Below are 24,829 nucleotides of genomic sequence, written 5' to 3' on the forward strand. Positions count from 1 at the left end.
TATTATTATAGAAAAAAGTGCCCTAATCAATAGTATCATATGTGACATAAATGTTGGTCTCATGTAACCTCTGTGTGGGGGGAAAAAATAAGAAAATCAGATTTTGTAAAAGGAAAATGAAAGGCCATATGAAAAGGATTTTGTCTATTTGCATTTTGCAGTATAGAGAATTCACAAAGCCATTGGTATATTCTGGCTTTTAGATTCACACACCCCGATATCACTTCAATCTCACTTGTAAGGGATTATTTCACAAAAGATAATCTGTTTCTACAATTCTGCTTTACTTTCTCATCACAGTTTATTGTGTTTCATGGGTGGTTTTGAATACGTCGTCTTCACGACCTCAAAAAAACCATGCTGCATAATATTCGAATCATTGGTGTGTTTTTGTTTTGGAAAACCAATGATGTGTGATTGAACAATTTATTATAAAAAGAATGGTTATTGTGTTCCAAAAAATAAATTATTTTCTTGTTTATAAACTGTGTTGAGGGCTTTCATTATACAAGATATTAGTAGGATATTTAATATACATTAAAAAAAATGCTCTTTGGCTAAACTTGATACAATGATACGTGTTTGAAATTAGTTTTCTTAACTTAAAATTACCATGTAATCGCAACACAAACACTGAATTACGTTTCAATGTATTTTTGTACTAATTAATGAGGTTGTATGTTATCGTGCCAAATAAATGCTGGTTGGAAGCACTACAGATTGTAGTTTTGTAACTTAGCACAAAAATTGCTCTACTGAGCAAGCAATCAATTTAATGTGTAATATCTTCCTTTTCTCTAGCTCAAGCTAATCTCTTAACCATAATTGTAACTTCAATTTAAAATTTAAATGGAACACAATGAAATCAAGTTGTGACAAAATGTTGAGTATTAAAGGAATGTTCTGTGTTCAACACAAGCTCTATCAATGTCATGTGTGGCATGCTGTCCAATACCACAAAAAAGTATTTTGTCTTGTGTCCCTCAGTCAAAACAACAACAAACATTTTTTTTTATTGTTTGTACAGTAATGTACTAACATTGCAGGTCTATGGGGCAAGATGATTTTGGAATCTACGTCCCTGTCTCCATGTGTCCAAAAGCATCTCCAAACGAATAAAACCTTAGCATTTTACATTAAAAAAAAACAAACAAATTACACATGCTGCAAACAGGGGCTGAGCCAGGAGTTTTTCAAAGGGGTGGCTAGGCTGGGGCAAGCGATCAGTCTGTGGTGGCACAGAAATATTCAAACAGCATTTTATATTGTCGGACTGGGGGGGATGATACAATGACGCCCGGGACGGAGAGGTTTGGCGACCTTGGTGAGTGCACATGTTAAGTTTGTACATTTGTACAGAGATGATTTCACCTCTAAAGAACTAAATTGTGCCCAAAATATGACAAAATAAATACCTCAAACAGCAATTGCAAGTGGGGTGGCCAATGGGGTGGCCAGGCTTCTGTCCATGGTGGCCACGGCCACCCCTGGCCACACCCTAGCTCTGCCACTGGCTGCAAACACATAAATGATTTTAGTAGAGATGACAGAATGAGTACGTTTTGACTCGATGAGTTTGCTTCGAATCTGTGTCATTTACTTGGCGCCATCTCCTGGTGGCCATATGTAACATTGTGCTTCATGTGGATTATCTAATGATCTGTGCATCCAATTACCTTGTGTGGGCTCTTTGAAAGATAATCACCTCCTCCAAATAATGCTTTGAGATATTTTATGCTCTGTTTATTTTTCGTTAATTTAAAAACGAAAAAGCAGCATACAAGCAACACCAACACAATTGTCAATGAAATATACTTAGCTATTACTCACTATATTGTGTGTATATATATATATATATATATATATATATATATATATATATATATATATATATATATATACATATACACTCACTAAAGGATTATTAGGAACACCTGTTCAATTTCTCATTAATGCAATTATCTAATCAACCAATCACATGGCAGTTGCTTCAATGCATTTAGGGGTGTGGTCCTGGTCAAGACAATCTCCTGAACTCCAAACTGAATGTCAGAATGGGAAAGAAAGGTGATTTAAGCAATTTTGAGCGTGGCATGGTTGTTGGTGCCAGACGGGCCGGTCTGAGTATTTCACAATCTGCTCAGTTACTGGGATTTTCATGCACAACCATTTCTAGGGTTTACAAAGAATGGTGTGAAAAGGGAAAAACATCCAGTATGCGGCAGTCCCGTGGGCGAAAATGCCTTGTTGATGCTAGAGGTCAGAGGAGAATGGGCCGACTGATTCAAGCTGATAGAAGAGTACTTCCACAAAATGGGTATTGCATTTCCATAGTAATAATAACATTAGAAATAAGGAAGAAGAAAGGGCCAAAACCTGAATATTGTAATGGCTAATTGTTATGATATTATTGTAATTGTAATTAATCTACTGTTCATTAGTAGTTACTCAATAGTTATTTCTCCTGAAGCTGAATTAGTAGGTAATTAAAAGTAGTTCATCAGGAGGCATGACTGAATTCAATAGTTATTGATTAACTAATTGTTACTTAACACAACTATAACATGTTATTACATACTGATTAGTTAACACATCTTCCTTACTAGTTAATAGTAGTGACTTAAGTGTTAATGAAGAATGACCTATTAGTTCTGCAGTAATTCCTTATTAGTTATGCATTAAGTAAGATACAGTATTTCTAAAGTGTTACCCAATTTGGTATATTATCAAAATGGAACACTTCTCATTTGTCTGCTAATTTCAAAGCACGTGCTCAGTTTTGGTCATAATGCCAGCATGCATTGTAAAATAGAGCTTCTAAGCTGTCAAACGAAACCTATTTTATGTTGGTCATGACTGTAGTTTCTTTTTTTTTTTTTGGCGGGCCCATCCAAGCTTAAAGGGTTCAAATAAAACACATTAAGAGACTGTTTATTTCTTTGTCAAGGCATGGTATTATTTGTCTGACACTATTTACAACAGTTATTTTCTACACGTTATGAGTACAAAACTTTCTTAAGAAACACCCCAGGCCACAGTTTTTCCAGGCAAAGAGGTTAAGTGACACTTCAGTGGCAGTAAACCAATTTCTCTTTGTACATACACAGAAAGTGGCAATTATTTCAGAGGAGTTTCAAATATGATCATGTAAGATCTGTATCGATTCCATCTCTGTTAACATGACCATTCTTGCAACCACTGTATTACTACAGTATTATTATGTTTTTATCTATAGTTTCTAAAAAACATTCTAATGCCTTAATCAAAATAAAGGTGTATAAAAGGTAGTTTTTTTTAGTATTGGTTTCTGTCATTTAAAGGGCTGTGTCTTCAGAGCCAAACAGCTTGATTGCCGTCTCTTTGCCATCACACTCGGGGCCTGTCCCATCGAAGTCTGGAGGAAGGATTTCAGCATCAAAATCCCTTAAGTAGCCATCCAGCTCATCACCATGTACAAAAACCTAAGAAGAAATAAAAACATGTTAGTGTTTCTCACCTAAATACAGATTTAAGCTAATTTCCAGTGCAGCTTAAACTTTATAAATCTTCAAATTGTTTGGGAGGTTTTTGAGAATAGTGAAGAAAACTATTTTGTTTTTCACTTGCACTTGAATTCCTCTCTCTCATTTCCCTTCACTCCACTCACCCTCTCCAGCAGTTTGCTCTTCATGAAGGGCTTCACTACATTATAGGTGGTTGTGAAGTACCAAGGCTGATGGATCACATGCACTGCCTTGAACCGTGCTGGGAAAGAATCCTGTATTCACAATAAAACCACAGTTTAGAAGCCAGACACACAAATAATAGTCTACATGATTCAAAAGGATTTTTGCTGCTTTTTTAAATGTACTTAATTAAAATGAAATAAAGCAACCACAATTCTAGAACATTTTGTCACAACTTGATTTCATTGCAATCTATTTAAAATTGTAAAATGGAAGTTTACTTAATCCATTTGAGTTGAGGCTACATTAATACTTTTTGTGGTGTTACTGTAGATTTTTAGGTGTTATTTTATGTGTTTTTCCCTCTGGAATATTAAGAGGGATACTTATTAGTGTTTAATGATTTGTTATGTTGAGATTTAGAAGGATTTTTGGGGTTACCATTATGGTAAAGCTAACGATCAGGACAGGTGGATGTTACATATGAAACTGATTACTTGCTTCTTTTAGCAAATGCTGTAGTTACTCAACTACACTTTGTAGTGCTTACAACCTGCAAGTATTTAGCATGCTAACATTCACACGTTCACTAGTTAGTACATAAAGAAATAAAAGAGAAAAGAGAGGTTTACTCAATTCAACTAGGTTCTTTCTAAACAAAGTGTTTGTGCTGAGATTATATAGTAATTTTAAGTTAAGAAAATGAATTTCAAACACATAGAACTACTGTCCACGGTTGAATCAAATCAATCGGCCAAAGATAAATTTTTTGAGTGTAGCTTTGTGTTTGAAAACAGGATAGAGACATCATGGATTTATGAGAAATTATTATTATTTTTAAAGACACTTCCTAATGTAGTATTACGAATCTGCAACAATAGTGAGCAACTGTAGGGTTTTCAGGAATATAAATCCATTTCATTTTCTCCATAGAGAAGAGATTCTTAGCGAACGCATAAACTTTTCATGATAGACCATTAGCTCTTAGATTGTTAAGCGATGATACTGTATATGTTTCTGTAGAAGTTAAACTCCCAGTGAAGAACTATACTAGTCGTAACCCTGAAGAGAGATCCACAAATCAGAGAAATTGCTGTTACCTCAGAAACAGAATTTATGCCCAAAGAGTGCAGCTTTCTGCTTAAATGTGATGTTGTGATTCTTCTCAGAGTTTGCTGGTTTGGTTCTTGGCTAAGAACTTTTTATAGAGAATTCTATTTAATTTATTTAAAAGTTTAAAAGTAAATGGGATAGTCAAAAGTGGGAAACTTTTGGGAAAGGTCAATGAGAAAGATATTTCCGGAACCTATATATATATATATATATATATATATATATATAAAGGTCAGTCAATGTGCACTCTATTATAATATATTAACCTCTATTATAAAATCTAATTTCAAAAGGAATGTCATCCTTCATAACCTCTGTAAATAATCTAAATACCTTGCACAATACTTTCTATGCTTTCTTCCCAGTAAACAACCTATTTATTAAGCTTTAGTATTTTTAATGAACAAGCTGGGAAAACACATACCTGTAACATGTCTACCATTTTCTTCAGCTCTGTGTGTTTGATGCCAGACGCGTGCTGCATGGTGAAGCCCTTGAAATTCTCAATGAGGACAAAACCGTTGATTTGGGTCTCTTCATTTTCCAAAAGTTTCTCAAGGATTATGCAGTATGCACGCAGAGTCTGTGAAAAAAAGGTTTGTCACGAAACAACACCTTAGCAGAGGAAGCCACTGTATTAAAACACATTTGTATAGGCTTTGTTTGAACGCCAATAATGGTTTTATTCTCAACTTAAGTGGTCTCATGAGATCTATCATCTTATCTAAGTTTACACACAGTGCTTGACACTTTAAAAAAACGACTTGACTAAACATAAAATGGTCCATATCTTTTGTATTAGCTCTGTTAGCATGTTATCCTAGCTAAGCAAAACAGCCATAACGTCAGTTGGACAAGTGGGTGATTTACCAGAACAGAAGATTAAATAAATTTCAGAATATTAGTAGCACAAATGTTTTGAAAAAGGCTAAGCTTACAAATTAAAGTTAAAAGGGATAGTTTATTGAAATATGATTAAATCAGTCATCATTCACTCATCCTTATGGTCCAAACCCGTATGACCTTCTTACGTGATGGAACATAAAAGGAGATATTTAGTGGAATGTCCAAGCTGCTCATTTACATACAATGCAAGTGGATAGGGACCAGGGACAGCTGTGTTCAACATTCATTTTCACTGTATGGAAAAGTACAGCTCGGACACTCTTACTAAATATCTCATATTTAGGGAGAAAGAAAGTCATATGGGTTTGTATTGACAGGAGGAAGAAGAAAGTCATAAGGGTCTTGAACCACATGAGAGTAAATGATGACATCATTTTCCATCTTGGGGTAAACTACCCCTTTAAAGGTACAGTATGACAAAAATACCATACATACTTCATCAAAAGTGACCTCCTCTAGATCCCAGTTCTCAATGTTGAAGAGCAGCACCACACGGCCATACTTATCCCTGGTGGAGAGGATTCGTGGGTAACCAGCTTCAATGGTACTACGTACTGCCTCTGGGGTTAAATTCTCAAACAACTCAGGGTAGTCTCGCCTAAAACGCACATAGCCTGTCAAAAATGGATAAAAACATATTATTCACGATTTAAAATATGTATCCCAGCATTTTTACTTGTTTGGTGCATTGAAAAAATGAATCTGAATTGTTAGCAGGGACATTTCTGTAAAGGACATATCGTCAGACACTTTGTTGTTGTGTATTTCAACACTTGGCCAATTAATGCAGAATTCCTCCTTTGCAGTATTGGTCCCAGTTTTCATGTCAAATCAAAGGTTCAGTCAAGTGTGCAAGTGTGGCTGGCATGTTTCTGTGGGCTGTGCATGTCAAGAAGAAATTTCAAGGTCGGCGGTTTGTGAGAAATATGCAGAACATCAAAGCATAGCTTGTCTCCCAGTTCTCAGCAATCACTCTGCCCTGTGAAAAAAGAACCTGCCCTATTTATGCACAAAGGATCTCTTTGAAAGTTTTAGAAAACCCCAATTAAAGCAGAGAATTTTTCTCTGTCCCAGTAATGAGAGGAGCCAGAAGACACAAAGATGAATACAAAGCATGTTGACAACAATTACACAATCTGTTACGTATATTATTAGCAGGGAACTGTTGATATTGAGTTCCTTCACTGTCATAAGAAAAATCCTACAACCTTGGGTCATTTTTAAATGATAGTAAAAGCTGTTTTAAAAAATATATAGTACATTTGTTTACCTTTCATGAGCTCATGTGCTCTTGTCACATCAAACTTGCGAGCACGTATGAACCTCAGCAGGAGGGAGTCTGGTTTGTCCCCAAATTTTTCCTGAACAGCATTGGCGAGATCGTCCCCTTTGCTTGCCTTGTCTTTCATCATGACCTTCAGTTCTTTTACAAAAGAGACCCTCCTTTCCTCAGTCTCATTCAATTCATCTTTAGCCTGTAAATCAGGAAGATTAAATATTTACATTCATTCACCTTGCAGATGCTTGTGCATTGTTGGCCTGGGAATCAAACCAATGACCGTGGCATTGCTAACGCTCTATCAGCTGAGATACAGGAACACAATTCTATTAGTAAGGGTGTTATGTAGGTGGTAAATTTTTTCCCAAAAGCTGTGATCCATTGGCAGGTTATTATGTCATATGTTTATATTTAAGCCTATTGTGACAGCATTGATTTGGGATACCTTCTGCACTGTGTGGTCTGGAAGATTCTTACAAGGCCCATACACCGGCCCATGATCGTTAATGGTCAGATGCTCGAGCTTGGCACGTAATGCCTGCTCCTCCTCGGACACCATGCGGAATGTTCCGGTCTAATGGATGAAAATAAAAGCAACACATTATATTATGTGCCTCACTTACAAGAATGTTTAAAGAAAAGCAATCCTGCTGTGGAGACAGACCCCCAACTCTCAGTAAACCACTGGTTATTTAATAATCCCTATCACATGAGCCACAAGAACACCTTGAGAATCAACAGATTAGTTCATCCTACCGAGTGCAGTTAACACTAGAGGTTAATGCAGTCTTTTAACTGCATAAAATAGAAGTAGTCACTGTTTTTACAAAAAGAGAAATATACTTACAGCAGCCATGATGCCGAAATCCTCTAGTGGCTTAACGGACACAGTGAAGAGAGAAAATATATTTCATTGTATATGTTTAGTTTAATCATAGTATTTTCTGAATTAGATTAATTAAGACAATAATTGTGTAAAATTGTCTCCCTTTTAAATGTAGTTTCATTCTTTTTCTTGTCAAAGTAAAGCAAGCAATTAATGTGAGACAGGTCAATGGAAAAGCTTTAAATAATCCTGTTTCTTAGGTTTTTTTTTCTCTCTCTCGAACTTTATGACTATGAAGATCTTTGCTGAGATTCAGCTTGTCAATGCAACAATCTTCACTTAATGTTTGCATAGTGGTTGTCCACAAAAATTTTAAGGAAATGTCAAGCTTCATATAAACATATAATAAAACATTTCAGTATTGATGCATTCAGAAAAGTAATTTCTTAGATACTAGAAGGAAAATTAAAATAAATATTGAAATATTATGGTATACATATAGTATAGGGGCATTTATATATAAAATAGCAAACCAAATGTGAAATCAAAGACAGCTTAATTGGGGAATTCCTGGAGTCCCAGATTCCAGTCCATGTGAAAAATATAGCCAAACTTGGACAAATGCATTTTAGGAAAAGCACAATAATAATATATTACATAATATATATTTTTTTAATTAAGAATAAATTAAGAAATGTATTCTTAATATTGCTAAGCCATGTGCCTGATCAGAGAGCAACAGTAGTTTTCTTTCAAGATAACTGCAATAGACAACAATTGAAACTTCTACCAATCAATAAAGCTACAATCTACATTTGGTCACTTTATAAATGACCGATGCTCCTGAAAGCTGGTTGCAAGTACCAGTCAATGCATAACTCCAACCCCAGCATCTTCTTAAGCTTTAAGCTTCAACACAAAGCAAGTGTGTTACTTTAATAATACTCAGACTGTGACTTACCTCAGCTGAAGGAGATTCAGAAGTGCTGCACTGAAGAAACAGAGCTCAAAATCTCTCTGGATGAGAGACGAGGGGTGATGAGGGGGTACAGGCTGGCAGAATGAGGTGAGGCGTTGCTCACATCAGATTAACATGTCACACTGTATAACTCACAACAGATTCATCTAATCTACATAATAAACATTCATGAGGGGCAGGACTGAGGAGGATCATCAACAACAACATCATCAGGTGGGCAAAAATGAGTATTTGTACGTGTGAGAAAGAGAAAAACTAAAGATCTTTGTTTTTAATGTAATCAATTAATGATTAATGTTGAGGTCATAGCATATTAATAACATAAAATGCACATTTTGGTAACATGCCATAATAACTCTAATTAGTTCTTAGCAAACATTCTATAATGCTATAATGGTAAAATATGAAAACATTTGAATTAAATTATCATGAGATTTTGAACTATTTGAATATACATTAGCTATTGATCTTTTATTATATAATGGAACTAGATTTTTACATTCTTCAAAGAAAATGTGAGTGGTGCTTTCCTGTGCAAAATCACCCGACCATGATAGTAGGGTATTCCACGGTGGTTGCCTTGTGCATTGCTACATGATTGTGAGGGTGTTCTGGGTCTTTGCTTGGTGATTTCTTACTGGCCCAGGTTAAAAGAGCCCAACCCCAGGTCAGTGATGTTCTGGTCCCTATGTTTCGGGTCCCTCCTTCAATGTACATTAATAGGATTTTTTGCCTGTTTTATTGTCTGCTAAAAAAAAAAAAAAAAAAATGCTCAATGTTTCAAAAGCCACAAGACATAAACAAAATGCATGTCAACATGATAATCTTTTCTGTGGATAAAATTTAGATTTGCCTTCATATTCTGGTTTGGTCATTTCTGACATAAATAAATATTTCTGATGTAACAAAAATGGTTTTGTTTATCCGAGAGGTACAATACTTTATTACTTTTCCACTAGCCATCTGAACATATAATATTTTACTTGATTCGATAAGTCTGTGACTGTAGAGAAAAAGAAAGAGAAAAATGACACATGCTGTATGTGTTCAAAATTGACCGACCATAGGAAATTAATGGGAAAGACTAAAAAACAGAGCACTTATATTTATTTGTCAAATACAAGATATAAATCAGCCACAATGCAGAAAAAACACACACAGAAGTGAAGGGTACGACTTAACAACACAAATTAACAAATGAACTGGTGACACTATAACACAGAGCAATTTTTTTTAAATTTAGTATAATAAAAAGGGGCATCTGTGGCTCAGGTGGTAGAGTGGGTTGGCCTCTAATCACAGAGTTGGCGGTTTGATTCCTGGCCCAAATGACTCCACATGCCGAAGTGTCCTTGAGCAAGACACTACACCCCAAGTTGCTCCCAATAGCGCCTTGCATGGCAGCTCTGCCGTCATTGGTGTGTGTGTGTGTGTGTGTGTGTGTGTGTGTGTGTGTGTGTGTGTGTGTGTGTGTGTGTGTGTGTGTGTGTGTGTGTGTGTGTGTGAGAGTGAATGGGGGAATGAGTCACAGTGTATAGCGCTTTTGAAAACCTCTAAGGTTAAAAAAGCGCTATATAAGTGCAGACAATTTACCATTTTAAAATCTATAAATCAGTCACAATGAAAAACAAACACATAAATAAGGAGGTAAAACCATAACACACCCACAATGCAGCACACACACACAGAGAGAGAAATAAATGGGTGAGACTAACACAGGTAGAACACAACACACAAACACACGCTCGTACGCACGCACACACTCACTCACACACAACCTCTCGCACAAACAAAGAGCAAAGTCAGAGTCATCGGTTTTATATACTAATTTAATTTTCACAGTTAATTTCTGTTTATTACTGTGCATTTTCATGACATTATTATTAATTTACTTTAAGCTATAAAATGTTAATGTTTGGAATAAATTATTGGTAACAAAATCATTATGTTATTATCTTTGTAACACCAGCTCAGGTTTGACTGAAAGCATAATGTGACACTTCAAAACAGTAAAAAAAAAAGAAAAAAGCTAAACTTTGACAAATAATAGTTTGACAATGTCTAAATATATATCTAAATGCATAACTTGTGATAACACGTAAAATTACTACACAGTAGGATCTGCATAGAACACTGCAGCCATCTATTGTACTAATTATTATTGTCATGATTTCAAGTCACGTTATTTTCTTTTTTCACCAGATGGCTGCAATCTGCCTGTAATACAGGACATATTCTTTGCATGTTTAAATGTGTTTTTGTTCATGTTTTGTGTTCATGTCTTTTATTTTGAAAGTTTAGTTCCTGTTCCTGTTCCTGTTTCCTGCTCATGTGATATCCTGTTTCTATCCATGTTCCATGTGTCTTGTTTTCATTGGTTTATTGTCTTGTTAACTCATTATCAGTCTTGTTGTGTCATTGGTTCATGTTTTAGTAATCTAGTTATCTTGTTATTAGTTCAGTTTTCCCATTGGTTGTCATGTTACCACCAAAAGACCTAAGTGACTGCATAGAAACATTTTGGCCACCATTAAGAACACCCTATGCTGGCACGTTTCGCATTGGCAAGCATTATTCACCTTTTCGTACTCACTAACCAGTATGATTTTGTGATTTTCCAGAAGATTTAAAAATGCTCATTACATTCTGTTTTATGTGCAATTAAGTTTATTAAGGACTCTGCAGCAAAATAATCAAGTGTTTGGAGTTATTAGGAATTAGTCTATAAATGCACCCAGTGCTTTAAATGACATTTGAAGGAGCAAAATGAATGCTACATACCATCTCTCCCATTCACCCCAATCTTCACCTGCTCTAATGTGCCCCAGAAACCTTAGCTTAGCTTGGGTGGTTTGGATTGAAGCCTGGAATCTCTGCTTTGATTTAGTCACGGACCAGAGCAGCAGATAAAACCAGCAAATACAATAAAATAAGGTTCAAAATAACAATACATCATTGATTGCCTCGAAACTTTGCCGGCCCCAAAGATGAACCCAGACAGTCTATGATTTGAAAGGAAGTAATCCGGTAACCATTGACTGAATTTCACAATAACACTCTATTATTAAAAGCATTTTGTAGTGCAATGGGTTTTGCACCTTATAATCCTCACTCTGCAATCCTCGAAGCAGTTTCCTTTTTAAACCCCCTGTCACAGTGAGAGCACTTTTCATAATTGAATTTCTCATTTTGCTGTGCAATACAACAGACACATATTAATATATAGGCTACATGTAAATTAAAATAAGTGGCAATCAATAATAAAATTATAAAGCTGCAATTTACTAAATTAATGTTCATGGTTGTTTCTTTAGTTCATTCATAATGAACGCAAACAAGCAATTTAGTTGAATGGGGTTTGGTCATTCAGTTCATTTTGTTCTCTATGGTGGTGGGGTGAATTTAGGACAGACTACAGAGAGGTCTGCAGAGATGCTGCCCATTCAGACATGTGAGAAAAAATGGATAATAAGCAGTGGAGAAATAGTTGTTCTTCACATCCTCCACAAAGCCCTGCTGCTCTGTTGAACATTAACAAATAGTTGACCCACTCTGCATCCTGTTTCATTGTCTAAAGAACTGCTGCTCAGTACATAGCACTCCTTCCCATTTTGCTCATTAGTGGTGAACTCTTTGTCACAGTTGTATTTTATTATAAAATATAAAGAAACAATGGCCACAAAAAAGTATTCATTTTTTTTTTAGTTGATTTTGGCTGATACCGTTGTGGTTTTGTGGGTTAAATATTTAGATCTGCATCTGTAATCAAGATAAATTATACATTTAACTAGTAAAAGCACCTTTATGTCATTATGCATCCAAATTTACTTGGATTTATTTAATAAAAGAAGATCCAAATAGTTAACACCTCACTGGGCTGTTAGATTTTTGAAAATAGGAGGTTACTGTATGCATCTTCACATCAAAAGTTCATTGATTATGCAAACGCTGCTCACACTAGTACGCGTGTACACTCATCTGTGGCACCCACTATTGTGGAGTCATGGAACTTAGAGCTGGCCTTTTGTGACCATAAAGCTTGGAATTTGTGATGGAAAGTCTTTTGGCTACATAAACGCCATGCTTCTCCAGATTTGCTTGTCTTCGGAGGACTCGCTCAAGACCACTCAGGGTGAAGGTGTGTGCTTTAATATACTATATATGAAATCTAAGTGAAGATGTTTTTTGTTTGTTTGTTTGTTTTGGATGTTTTTTTATTTGTATACAAAAGGAATCAAATTTACTCAAATACTCTTAAGTGCCTATTTTCTCTGTTTTTTTAAATGCTAGTAAGCCATTCACACATATTCCTAAAGTGATATATTCCTTTTATCACCATACTTTTGTCTGTATTTTGCTCTTTAGCACTCTTCTCAGCACCCATCTTTGCAGTAGTATAAGTAATATAACTCTGTGTACAGCGTGAGCATCATAAATGCAGAATGTAAACATGACAAATTACACAACATCTTCTGCATATAGGCTATAATACTTTAAATCATTACCGAGTAGTTAAAACAGCATATTTTACTGATCACATGTAAATTCTACTCATAGAATGAGGCAAGTCATTGATAACACATTAGTATGTTACATTAGTTAAGGGTTTAAATGTTGTTTTATGCATCCTGATATTTTAATGCTCCTCTAAATGCTTCCCCAAACGGCGTGGCCGGTGTCTGAATGTTCACAAGCAGTATTCCATTGCTCAGCTGTTTCTAAAATAATTTTTTATGAAAGGCCATATTATCTTTTAAAGGTGCCTGGGAGCGATTTAATAAGTTCTGGAACTTCCACAAGACTGTGCTGTTAAATTAGACATGCCCCCTCTTTCTAAAACACCACCCTCCAAGGGCGAACTGGGAAGAGAAATGGGCCCAAAAGTTAGATAGGCCCGTTTTGTGGCCCGTTCTGCATAACGTGGCGGCCCATTTCAGATTATCGCGTAACATTCGGCCCCGTTTTGCGGCTAGCCCTTCGGGAAAAGTCCTGGTTCTCCCAATGGAATATAGCCACCCTCCAAAGATAGTGTTCCGCTTTAACTACTACACAATGAATACATACAAAACAAAAATTTAAAATTGACAGGCAGAAAGCACATCAAATTCTTCTGACTGGCTGATCAAATAATGTGTCCACAGCCCGCAGTCATATTTTTGTTTGCTTTTTATAGTCTAGTGCTGTCATAGAGATCGGTGAGACTTATTTCAGTGATATCTTTCAGGGAGAATGTACATTTTTTGCATACCGTTCCATAAACAGCACCTTTATTGTTCCTAGTGTTACTCGTCATAATTGAATGTTTACTGGTAAGATTTTTAACTACAGAGCTCTCTCACTGAATCTTTACTAGTAACAATGTAATCACAGAGCTGTGTAATTCAATTGTAGAGTTCTGTAATTGCATTCTTACAAGTAAAAATGCAATTGCAGAGCATTTCAATTGAAATACTTACAATTATATGTATATATATACTGTATACATATATACAGTACATTGCCTTGAAAAAATACTCAAACCCCAGTGCAGTTTTCACAATTTTTCATGTCATATTCCAAATTTAGAATATATTAAAGTACATCATAAAAACAAATAAAAAAGAAAATTCCAAAACCTCTTTAAAAAAAAAAGTTAAAACTATAATATATGAGAAAACGGTATTGATAAATGTTTTAATTACTAGGTTAACCTTGCTCAGGTGCAAGATAATGGTATTCCCAGAGGGCAGTGGCCGCTTTCAGCAGGATAATGTGCCCTGCCACACTGCATATATTGTTCAGGAATGGTTTGAGGAACATGATGAAGAGTTCAAGGTGTTGCTCTGGCCTCCAAATTACCCAAATATCAATCCGATTGATTATCGGTGGGATATGCTGGACCAACAAGTCCGTTCTACAGCAGTTCCATCTCATAACCTTCAAGACTTGAAGGATCTGCTGCTAAAGTTTTGGGGGAGGGAGAGCGTGCTACACAGCAGTGCCTGCATTAGAGTGTTGATAACAGTGACATGGAGTCTTTATTGCACCGAATAAAGAGTTTAACATTACCTGAACCCCCCGCTTCCAAATTCCAACAATGTCCAGTCCTGTTACAATTATAAATTATATATTTAATCAATTTAAACTGAGATATTAATATTTGATTTAAATACATCGATTAGATAATACAGAAAGTGTCTTTAGAAGTCAAAATATTGTTTGTTTTATTTTTATATCATTGACCATAAGCCCATCTCTGGCCCACAGTCCACAGCAAACAATCCGTTTTACAATTGAGGTTATCAATCTGTCCGAGGTTGGCTTTAGGGACAAGATTTTGCTTTCCTTGTTTTTGTTCTATGGTTTTGTTGGTGAGTTAGCTGTGTTTTCATGAAACAGCACAAGCTGTTTACTGTGTAATTTGGGATTAAATTATTAGATTCTACATAAAAGAAAAAGTTAATTAATTACAGTAATTACAACAGAAATTCCTGATTATCATTACAGTACAGGAGCAGAATTTTCACTCACTCATGACAAAATTGGTCCATCTGGTGGTGACACGGTCAATTACATTGTTGATTACAGTAATGCCATTGAATAATTATTAAGTAATTCACAAGACATTTATTTGCTTTAGAGTTTTTACTTTCCTGCTGTTAATAAAAGTTCATGCAATTTTTAAGAACATGGACAGTCAAAAGTTTCTTTTTAGGAAGTACAACATTAGTGGCAATGAAATATCAAACCTTTTGTCTACAGTATCCCATTTGTATTATTCTTAGTAAACTAATATTGTAAAATCTGAATACTGTACTGTGCAATACAACAAAACCACTTAAGGTTCCTTCTCAAATAAATCTTGCTTTTTCATATGGTTTACTTTGGAGATTGCCTCTTAATTCAAATACAGAGGAACTCTAAGGCCAGACAGCAGATCTCTTGAGGTAAAGTTACTATAAATGATATCCAGCATGCTACAGGCCAGCAGATTCATGACATTATGCAAAATAAAGATCTCCCATTGAACAACACTTTTAAATGTTCTTTCTCTCCAAACAGCTTGTCAAAGCTTTGCGTGCATTATCTGCAACAGTCTGGCATCTAAAGGCTAAATATGGTATTGCAAGTTAAATTCTTAAGATGCTGCAAATATGTTTGATATAATAAATAATCATACAATAATATGATTATGAAAATATAAATTTGTGCTCTTTAATGAACACAAAATATTGGTTTCCACCACGTTCCACATTTTGGAATCTTATAAATGATTCTAAACTTCCAAAATCCACGTTAAGTCAAACCTTTGGCTGCCCAGCAAATGTACTATCTTGAAAATGTACAGGAAATATGGCAAACCAAATTTAAGTCACTGATTAAATACAGAGACATAAAACCAAAAAAGTGTCAGTTAATAAACAAATCATGCGAGAATGAATACTGATATGAAAGAGTTTGATCAAATACAAACATGTTAGAATGGTTAGTGCTATGCTGACCCCAACAGTGGTATGAAAACTTAGTACTTCAGATTTTCAAAACAAATCATCATTAAAATGTATCCAGTTTAAGGGGAATTAAAAAGGAACCTTTAAAAATTGAGAAAAAAAAATTGTGTGGTTATCAGTTCTTTTTTTTTTTTTTTAAAGCAAGCAAACAAAGTCACTCATTGTCTTGAAATCACATGCGGTTTTAAAAGTTCTCCTTGAGGCATCAGTTCTCCTAGTACTTTTACAAAAATAAAAGTGTCTTTCAGCCCAAGAAACTCAGGCTGGCCATTACAGAGAATCCACACAGGATGAAGAGAACTTTGAGCAGTGGCCTCTCAGGGGAGTTCAGTTCATGAGGTAGGATTTCTAGAAAAGTGATGTAGATAAATGTTCCAGCCGCCAGCCCCTCCAGCACTGCCTGTATTAAAGCACCGGATTTCAGCTCAGCCTCAATCACTATGATGCCGATCCCAATGCCGAGTGGAGACATCACAGCGAAGACCGTTATGTACAGACCCACCCATATGGGCTTGACTGCGCTCTGAACCAGCTTAACTGACAGACTGAAGACAATGATGCTCTTGTGGACGACTATAGCAATGCAGATTTCTAGCACCTAAAGAGAGAGAGAGTGAGAGAGGGTCAAGAAAGTAAAAATCTTATAGAGCAGGAAACGAAAATGAACAACAGGCCAATATGTACATGTGATAATTTCACATGAATGTGCAGTGTAGCCTACTTGGCAAAGATCTGGGCTGGTAATTGAAAGGTTGTAGGTTTAAACCCCCATTTTGCCCTTCAGCATGACACTTAACTCTTCAGGGTAGTCATTGTGACTCTTTATATTCCAAGTCTGAAGACAAATGACTCAGGAGTCTCCCCAAGTTGATGTCAATGACACAATTGGTTCTCGCATGTCTGCTCACCAAACAAAACATACCAAGTTTGTTTATGCAGAAGTCTAAATGATAATTGAGAGCTCACAAAATGTATACACATTCTCACTAAATGTGTATTAAAAATACTAAACCTATAAAAATACTATAACTTTTTAGAGAACATTTAGAATCAAGCGCACAAGTCATAAGGACTACTTTTGTTATGATTTAATGGGGCCATTTTGTCCTTTTTGGAGATTGAACGCCCCTGGTCACTGTATGCTTTCACTGTTCCACTGTTCAAAATTTCTCCTTTTGTGTTCCACTGCAGAAAGGAAGTTATAAAACAGCATGAAAACCTAACAAAATTACACAAGTCAATGTAATTCTAAAATAAATCTCTTTTAATTCTTTATGTACTAACTAGTGGAAGAACTACACAGTGTAGTTTAGTAATTATGCTATTGTTAGCTTAGCATTTGCTACAAGCTCCACTCTTCACCATTATGGTAACCCCCAAATTCCAACATAACAGAAAAGTCTACATCTCAAAATAACAAAGCACTAACACTAACAAATATCCCCCTTTATATTCAACTTTAATTAAATTTTAATTTCAAAATAACTTCAAAGTGCACTCAGCGATTCCTGAGAAACACTGTTGATGTTCGAACTCAACTGCCAAAACTAACACACCACTCCCTTCAGTGCTCCTTTGGAAGCTCCTCGACTATTCCTTCTATTTTAGTTTATATTCGTCTGACTCTTTTCTATTGGTCTGTTTCTCAGCCAATTGTCCTAGGAATTTAGAAAATTTGCATCAGCCAGATTTCCAGTCGCTCTTCTACCGAATTTCGCTCTCGCTCTGGCCCCACCCCCCCATCCTGTGCACCCGCAAGAACCACCCCGTTTCTGATTGGCTGAGTAACTTACAGTGACACCTAGTGGCCTGGATGATTTATCATTCAAACACAGTAGTTTTCAGTTACCAATGCCATTATAGAAATCCACTATGTATAGCAAGCCAGGATTAATTTAATCCATGAATGAAAGTTTCCAATAATAGTGCAGTAACTGAGATTAAGCAAGAAGTATTCAGCTGGTCATGTGATCCTAACATGGCTGTCCCCATGAGGGCGCCTCTTTCTCATGTAGAATAGAAGAGTTTTTATAAGGTTATTTATATGACTGAACTCTTCATCTCACATGATTGGTCATGATTTCATACGTTTCAATATTACTATTAATTTCTTTAGAATAAAACTTTTTAAATGAGAAAGCAATTACAGAGTGTACCTTTAATTATAAAATGTACTCTCCCTAGTTCCCTGAAAAGCATGCTGGAAAATTGAAATCTCCTGCCCAGTTTCAATGCTACATTAACAACACAAAATGTATTCATGTAGTCCCAACATCCATTTTACAAATTGAAATGGATAGAATGCATGAAATCAAGTTGTGACAAAATGTTCTAGAATTGTGTTGCTTTAGTTGATTTTTATTAAGTAAATTTGAGTGCAACTTTTCCTTATTTTATGCTTTTTCAACCCTCCATTTTGAAAACAAATTCTGCCAGCCTTGGTTTTGTGGCAATAAATAAAGAAATATGATTAAATTCTACACACTACTCTTTTTTTTTTTTTTACCATTATAATAAGTTTACAAATAAAATGGGACACAAATTTTAACTATGAAGAACAAAATACATGCTAAAACCAACATTGTACTGCTTGGAGTAAAATTACTTGGGTTACTGACGCAGTAAACATATCAATGTTTTTGGCAGCCCCAAACAATATGCTTGATTATATTTGGGTTATATGACAACATCAAACTACAGTATGTCTGCTGCTGTCTGAGGGAATCTTTGGATAGATAAAGCCCTTCAACAACACAATGACCTGAAGTCACTATGCCTAACAGTAAACAGCATTCCTTAATCTGGAACGCTGTGAACCTTTGAACCTAAACTTTATCCGGTATCTTACAAGCTCAGCATCAATACAGTGACTCTAAACTTAGTTGTCAAACAAACAAAACTCTGTGAGGACCTAAACTGAATCACCTTGGTGTCTGTGGTCTGCAAGCCAATGGCCAAACCCTCAAACACTGAGTGGAGGGACAGAGACAGGAAGAGCATGAAGGAACGGAAGGATGAGTGTGCATGAATATCCACATGGACGTGGCGGCCACTCCCCTCCAGGTCATTCAGCGAGCGATGTCCATAAGCATGTCCGTGGCCTTCATGAGCTAAAAGAGGAGCTGTTTCCTCATTTCTGTATCCCTCTGTGCAGCTGAGGACTATTTTTTCCAAGATCAGGACTGTGAAGAAGCCACAAGCCATTATGAATTCGGCGACAGGGAAGCCCTCCTGGTACACAAGGAGAATCAGTTTAAGTAACATACATACTTCAGTCATTAAAGAAATAGGTCACTCTGATTTACTCACTCTCATGTTGTTCCAAACCCATTTGACTCTTTTGTTTCCATGGAACACAAAAGGAATAATTTTAAAGAATGGTCAAGCTGCTCTTTTCATTAAAATAAATGCAAGCAGGGATATTAATGTTCCAATGTGCACTATATTCCAAGTCTTCTCAAGCCATGATATAGCTTAATATGAGGAACTATCTTTACGACACAAATCTCAAATCTCATTGTGCTTACACAGATTTCAATTGGGTGTGTCACGTCTGGTAACAAGACAATCGTGAACCAATGGCATTTAGTGGCATTGTTGTCAACGCCATCACTTTTTGATGCAAAGTTTGAAAATGTGCATGGACCAATAAGATTTGAGAACTACTACGGGGGCAAGATTTTATTTTATGGAAAAAGAACAGCATTAACTTTATTTAAAATGTCTCCTTTTAAATTCCGCAGAAAAAAGAAAATCATATAGGTCTGGAATGTTATGAGGGTGAATAAATGATAACATCATTTTATATTTGGTTTGTTTTGGCTCTATAATAGAACAGTTTGGTATTCCTTTAACAGAGCAATTTTATATATATTACAAATAATTTGGTGAGCTCACACCAAGGCCTTGTATTTGTAGTTCCTCTTGTATGTCGGACAGGTAGTCTGGGATGATGTCTAAAAGACAGGCAGACAAGAAGACACCTCCCGCAAAACAGCTCACAAAACTCAGCACTGCCCTGTGGATTGCTGAAGACAAAGAAAACACAAATTAAAGACGTTACATTGATTAATGGTGCCACAGTGTGGTTTGAGTGGTGTGATCTTTCCTTAATCATGCCTTTCAGCTTATCAGCCAAAGTAAACACATTATTCATCAGAAGCCAAAAAATAAATAAAATCTAAGATAGCTAAAGTGTAAGTTGCATTAAATCAGTTTGACTAAGCAGAGCCCTAAAAGTTAAAAGCAAACTCAACCACAGAGTTTTCCTCTGTGACATTTACTCACCTAAAATACTATTCAATTCACACTATGTGAAAACCATCAATTTACGCATGCTGTTCTGGTTTCACAAGTGGCTAATAGTGACATCTTGCTGTCTTGGTAAAGACCACAATAAAATGACAACATATTTGGTTACTAGGGATGATGCTTTTATAATGCATGCTTAGCAGCAGTTTTTGCTGGTTAATCAACAGCAGCAGCATGTTCAGGCAGAACAAGAGTTTCACTTCCACCTCATGTGAACCAGGTGCAATAAACTCTATCCAGTGTTCCCATGTTCTATCCTATCATTTGACTCTGATGTGTCGGTTCTTGTATAAAACTATGACAGAGCAACTGTATGTGGTGTATTAGTAAAACATAAATGCATATGCATACATACAGGCATGCATAATTGATCAGATATGCACATTAATAAATAACCACATACATACAGTACACATATGAACAACTAAATACTATACAGAAACACATACATGTATTTACTAATATTCATAAACACATAAATAAATGGAAATGTACATAGTGGTGGCGGTGACGAAAACACACACAAACAGGACTTAGATGATAATTTTACCTGTTCCACTTGAGTCACGAAACCATTTCATCCGCGCTGGGATTAACCCAAAAATCAGCGTTAAGAACAGCAACCCAACCAGCGCTCCCACTTTGACCTGTAGCAGGTAATCCATGGCAAAAAAAAATATGAATATAAAAATGAATCTAAATGTTAACAAGCAGGAGAAAGTGAACAGACGCCTCTATGAAACACCGATTTATAAAACGGCTCATAACAGAGGGCTGTCTCTGAACGATTCACCCCATGTTTCTGTATTTATATGACAGTTTAGAGGTCCATTTTGATCAGAATGTCTCGATTTTTCTCCTGAATGTTTACGCACTGATGGTTCGCCCCGCCCCTTGCGTTATGACGTATCACTTCCGGCTTTCGGCGCATCAAACTAGTATCTAGCATTGCAGAAATGGCCATATTTCAGTGGTTATTTTAAACAGAAGTGCGAATGACGTGTTTAATAATGTATACATGTCTAAATTTAGCCAAGAAACCTTGTTATGTGAACGAATTTAGAATAAGCATTTTACTGGGCCGCAGAGCGATCTCTGTGGGAATCATTATGTTACTTCAATGAAAAGAGCAACTACTTCACTTTCTGTTTGAACTGCAGGACATGAGAGGTAGTTCCTAGTATGACTAACTGCACATGACTGTCTTGTGACTGATAAACTAGTCATAACAGCATGGATGTAACATTTAATTTAGTTGCTGTATGGGAACTGTTGTGTATATATTTATTTTATAGAGGGAACTAAAAGAGAGTTGTCATCACTCAACCTTTATCAAGTTGAGTGCTTGATTAGATGGTTTTGTTTGTCAGAGGCTTGATTGAGTTGCAGTCCTTCAAAACACAATATCCTCTTAGTCTATTTCAAAAGTTTGAAGGTAAATAGAACGGAAACATTGTACATGTACTTATTCTTTTTCATTCACTCCTGCCCTATGCACTGGTTTGTATTATATACATTCACATTACCTATTATGACAAGATATATATATATATATATATATATATATATAGATATAGATATATAGATATATAGATATAGATATAAAATGTTCCTCTTTAGTTGTCAGTTGATCTCTCTCCAAGTGTTAAAGATTTAAAAATATAAATATAGCACACCTACTATATACACATACTGTATTTATAGTTAGTATTTTTCTTCTGGAATTTTTTTTTAGTCCCAACCAGAGTAGTATGATTTAGAGATGTGATGTGCATATATGGTCTAACATTGAGGCTCACAAAGTGCTGAATGTGAGTAAAAAAATAGTAGGCCTATTTTGCCAGTTGATCAGCAACTTTTAAAGAATTGCAAAATAAGGCATGGTTTAAATTACTATACAAAAACGGTAGACTGACCTTTACTGTAAAAAAAAACAACTAATATAAATGATGGGAGTAAACAACTTTACTATTAGAAAGCTAAAAGTTACAACCAAGTAATTCATTTGTCATATGGACAAAATATATTTACACTGTAAATGCAATAATACCCAATAGAAAACAAATGTAGTCTGTAAATGTTCTCATTTCATGTTACTTTTAATCTCTGGTGAACACTCTAGTTGCCCTGATCACTGTGTGGTACACACAGGGTTGCCTCTTCATATGGGACACTCTCTAGGCCATGTACACTCTACAAAGTTTTGGGAGAATTTAAATGAGGGAATTAATTCTCGTTCTTTTTTTTAATCCCCCCCTTCTCCCAGTTTGGAATGCCCAGTTCCCACTACTTAGTAGTTCCTTGTGATGGCGCGGTAACTCACCTCAATCCGGATGGCGAAGGACAAGTCCCAGTTGCCTCTACTTCTGTGACGTCAATCTGCGCATCTTATCACATGGCTCGCTGTGCATAACACCGCAGAGACTCTCAGCATGTGGAGGTTCATGCTACTTTCCACCATCCACACACAACTTACCACGCATCCCATTGAGAGCGAGAACACCTAATCACGACCACGAGGAGGGTGCCCCATGTACCCTCCCTAGCAACCGGGCCAAATTGGTTGCTTAGGAGGCCTGGCTGGAGTCACTCAGCATGCCCTGGATTCGAACTCACGACTCCAGGGGTGGTAGTCACCATCAATACTCGCTAAGTGATAACATAGCAATGCGGCAGATTCTCGCTTGTGAAACATGAATGCCATCATCTTAACCTGTATTGTGTTCGCTGGTTTTGAGCAAAGATATTATCCACCTCAAATATATTATCATGTATATGTTTTTTTTATGTGCTGTTAAACAGAGCGCGCACTTTGGAATGCATTTACCGGTTACCCCAAGACCGCAGAGCTGATGAGAGAAACTACAGAGGAGAGAGACAGACTGGAATGTATGAATGAGTGAAGACATACTCTTTTTTGTGATTTGCACCAGGAGAAGACAGACACATCTCACATGCAAGTTAATTTGGTTGTAGAACACGGTTGTCACTCCCGTATTTTATAAAATTGTGCGTGTACAGTACAGGATTAAGCACTAAAAGGGAAATGTCAGCCAAATTTAGCTGCAGTTTGTATGTGGCCGTAGAGTTGTTGACCCCTTCCAGATTTGTTGCATGTTTTAGCACAGTGCGTGGACTTTTCAGACGGTCCCCTTTCCACCGTATGTAAAATTTCCAAGGGATATTGAAGTTAAATAAACTCCTGCTGGGGTGGTCCTTCTTGAATGATGCAGTGAGGCCACCTGACCAGCTTAAATATTGGACTAATTGCATCTTGTATTGATTCGATACAGGATGCATCATTTCAACTTTAAATACAGGACAATCCCATATTATACGGCATGGGTGTCAACACTTTGTATAGGCTTTATAAAGAAATTCTTGCTGCAATGTGGTAAACTAGTGCCATTCAATGCATTTTTTCAGCTCATACTGTATGTTGGTTTTATAAGCCAGACCTTTATAAGCCTAAATCTCTTGGAGTGGTGGTGGTGTAGTGGTCTAAGCACATAACTGGTAATTTGGTAATCAGAAGGACGCTGGTTCAAGCACCACAGCCACCACCATTGTAAGCAAGGCACTTAACTCCAGGTTGCTCCAGGGGGATTGTCCCTGTAATAAGGCCTCTGTAAGTCACTTTGTATAAAAGTGTCTGCCAAATGCATAAATGTAAATCTCACTTCCTGCTATGCTTTACAGGCATATGTACTCACACTCAACACAGTTATCCAGTCAGCAGCATTTAATGAAATCTTTTCCTTAGCCACACCTTTTGGGAAATTTGCTCAATCCAAGTCATGTCTTTGTTCATATCCACATCAGAACAAACAAACAAGCTGTGTGCGATTTGAGTTAGTCAGAGGCACGAGGAGTAAAGTTTCTCATTTAATATTCCTGCAGCAACTGAGCTCCATGCTGCTGAGTGACCGCCACTCCCTCAAGCATCAATAATACAAGAGGAAGTTATTGTTCCGCTGCAGGCGACAGCAACACAGAATTAAAGGGCTTCTGAGAAGGCTGCACTGGGCTTTTCACTTATCCTGCTTGGGTTTCAGGTGCTGTAGACAGGGATCAGTCAAGAGAGAGATGATTTCAAACATCAGTGAAGGGCCTGATTGTCTGGTGATGGTGGCTTAGAGATGCTATTGTTTAATGACAGCTGTTGGCGACCTGCTGGCTGCCACATAAGTAAAACAATACCCACAAGGACACTGTCCAATGTTGTGGAAGCGTACCTTTCTATTTGAGTGTTTGCACAGG

At 36.4% G+C, this 24,829-nt stretch overlaps 2 protein-coding genes across 2 annotated transcripts; both read right to left on the minus strand.

The window, feature by feature from the left end:
* Window positions 1–2,567: 2,567 nt before the first annotated feature.
* rlbp1a (retinaldehyde binding protein 1a) lies at window positions 2,568–8,900 on the minus strand. The gene is made up of 8 exons (XM_052151025.1): window positions 8,751–8,900; window positions 7,811–7,840; window positions 7,409–7,537; window positions 6,955–7,159; window positions 6,120–6,298; window positions 5,203–5,361; window positions 3,647–3,757; window positions 2,568–3,461 (listed from the first exon to the last, which is right to left on the minus strand). Exons 2-8 carry the CDS (start codon window positions 7,817–7,819, stop codon window positions 3,315–3,317), a joined length of 939 nt encoding a protein of 312 aa, XP_052006985.1. The 5' UTR covers window positions 7,820–7,840; window positions 8,751–8,900; the 3' UTR covers window positions 2,568–3,314.
* A 6,135-nt stretch (window positions 8,901–15,035) lies between these two features.
* slc39a1 (solute carrier family 39 member 1) lies at window positions 15,036–21,450 on the minus strand. The gene is made up of 4 exons (XM_052151070.1): window positions 21,120–21,450; window positions 20,156–20,286; window positions 19,184–19,489; window positions 15,036–16,856 (listed from the first exon to the last, which is right to left on the minus strand). Exons 1-4 carry the CDS (start codon window positions 21,232–21,234, stop codon window positions 16,503–16,505), a joined length of 906 nt encoding a protein of 301 aa, XP_052007030.1. The 5' UTR covers window positions 21,235–21,450; the 3' UTR covers window positions 15,036–16,502.
* Between the last annotated feature and the right edge of the window lie 3,379 nt (window positions 21,451–24,829).

The sequence above is a fragment of the Xyrauchen texanus genome, chromosome 2, assembly GCF_025860055.1.
Source record: "Xyrauchen texanus isolate HMW12.3.18 chromosome 2, RBS_HiC_50CHRs, whole genome shotgun sequence".
NCBI lineage: Eukaryota > Metazoa > Chordata > Actinopteri > Cypriniformes > Catostomidae > Xyrauchen > Xyrauchen texanus.

Excerpts from the sequence above, each read along its gene's own strand:
- rlbp1a (XM_052151025.1), bottom strand. Across the intron at positions 7,160-7,408 it reads CAGACCACACAGTGCAGAAG|GCTAAAGATGAATTGAATGA; the intron begins GTATCCCAAATC and ends CCTGATTTACAG. Across the intron at positions 3,758-5,202 it reads AAATGGTAGACATGTTACAG|GATTCTTTCCCAGCACGGTT; the intron begins GTATGTGTTTTC and ends TTGTGAATACAG.
- slc39a1 (XM_052151070.1), bottom strand. The coding sequence starts at position 21,234 with ATGGATTACCTGCTACAGGTCAAAGTGGGAGCGCTGGTTGGGTTGCTG. Across the intron at positions 20,287-21,119 it reads TCGTGACTCAAGTGGAACAG|CAATCCACAGGGCAGTGCTG; the intron begins GTAAAATTATCA and ends CTTTGTCTTCAG. Across the intron at positions 19,490-20,155 it reads TACAAATACAAGGCCTTGGT|GAGGGCTTCCCTGTCGCCGA; the intron begins GTGAGCTCACCA and ends CTTGTGTACCAG.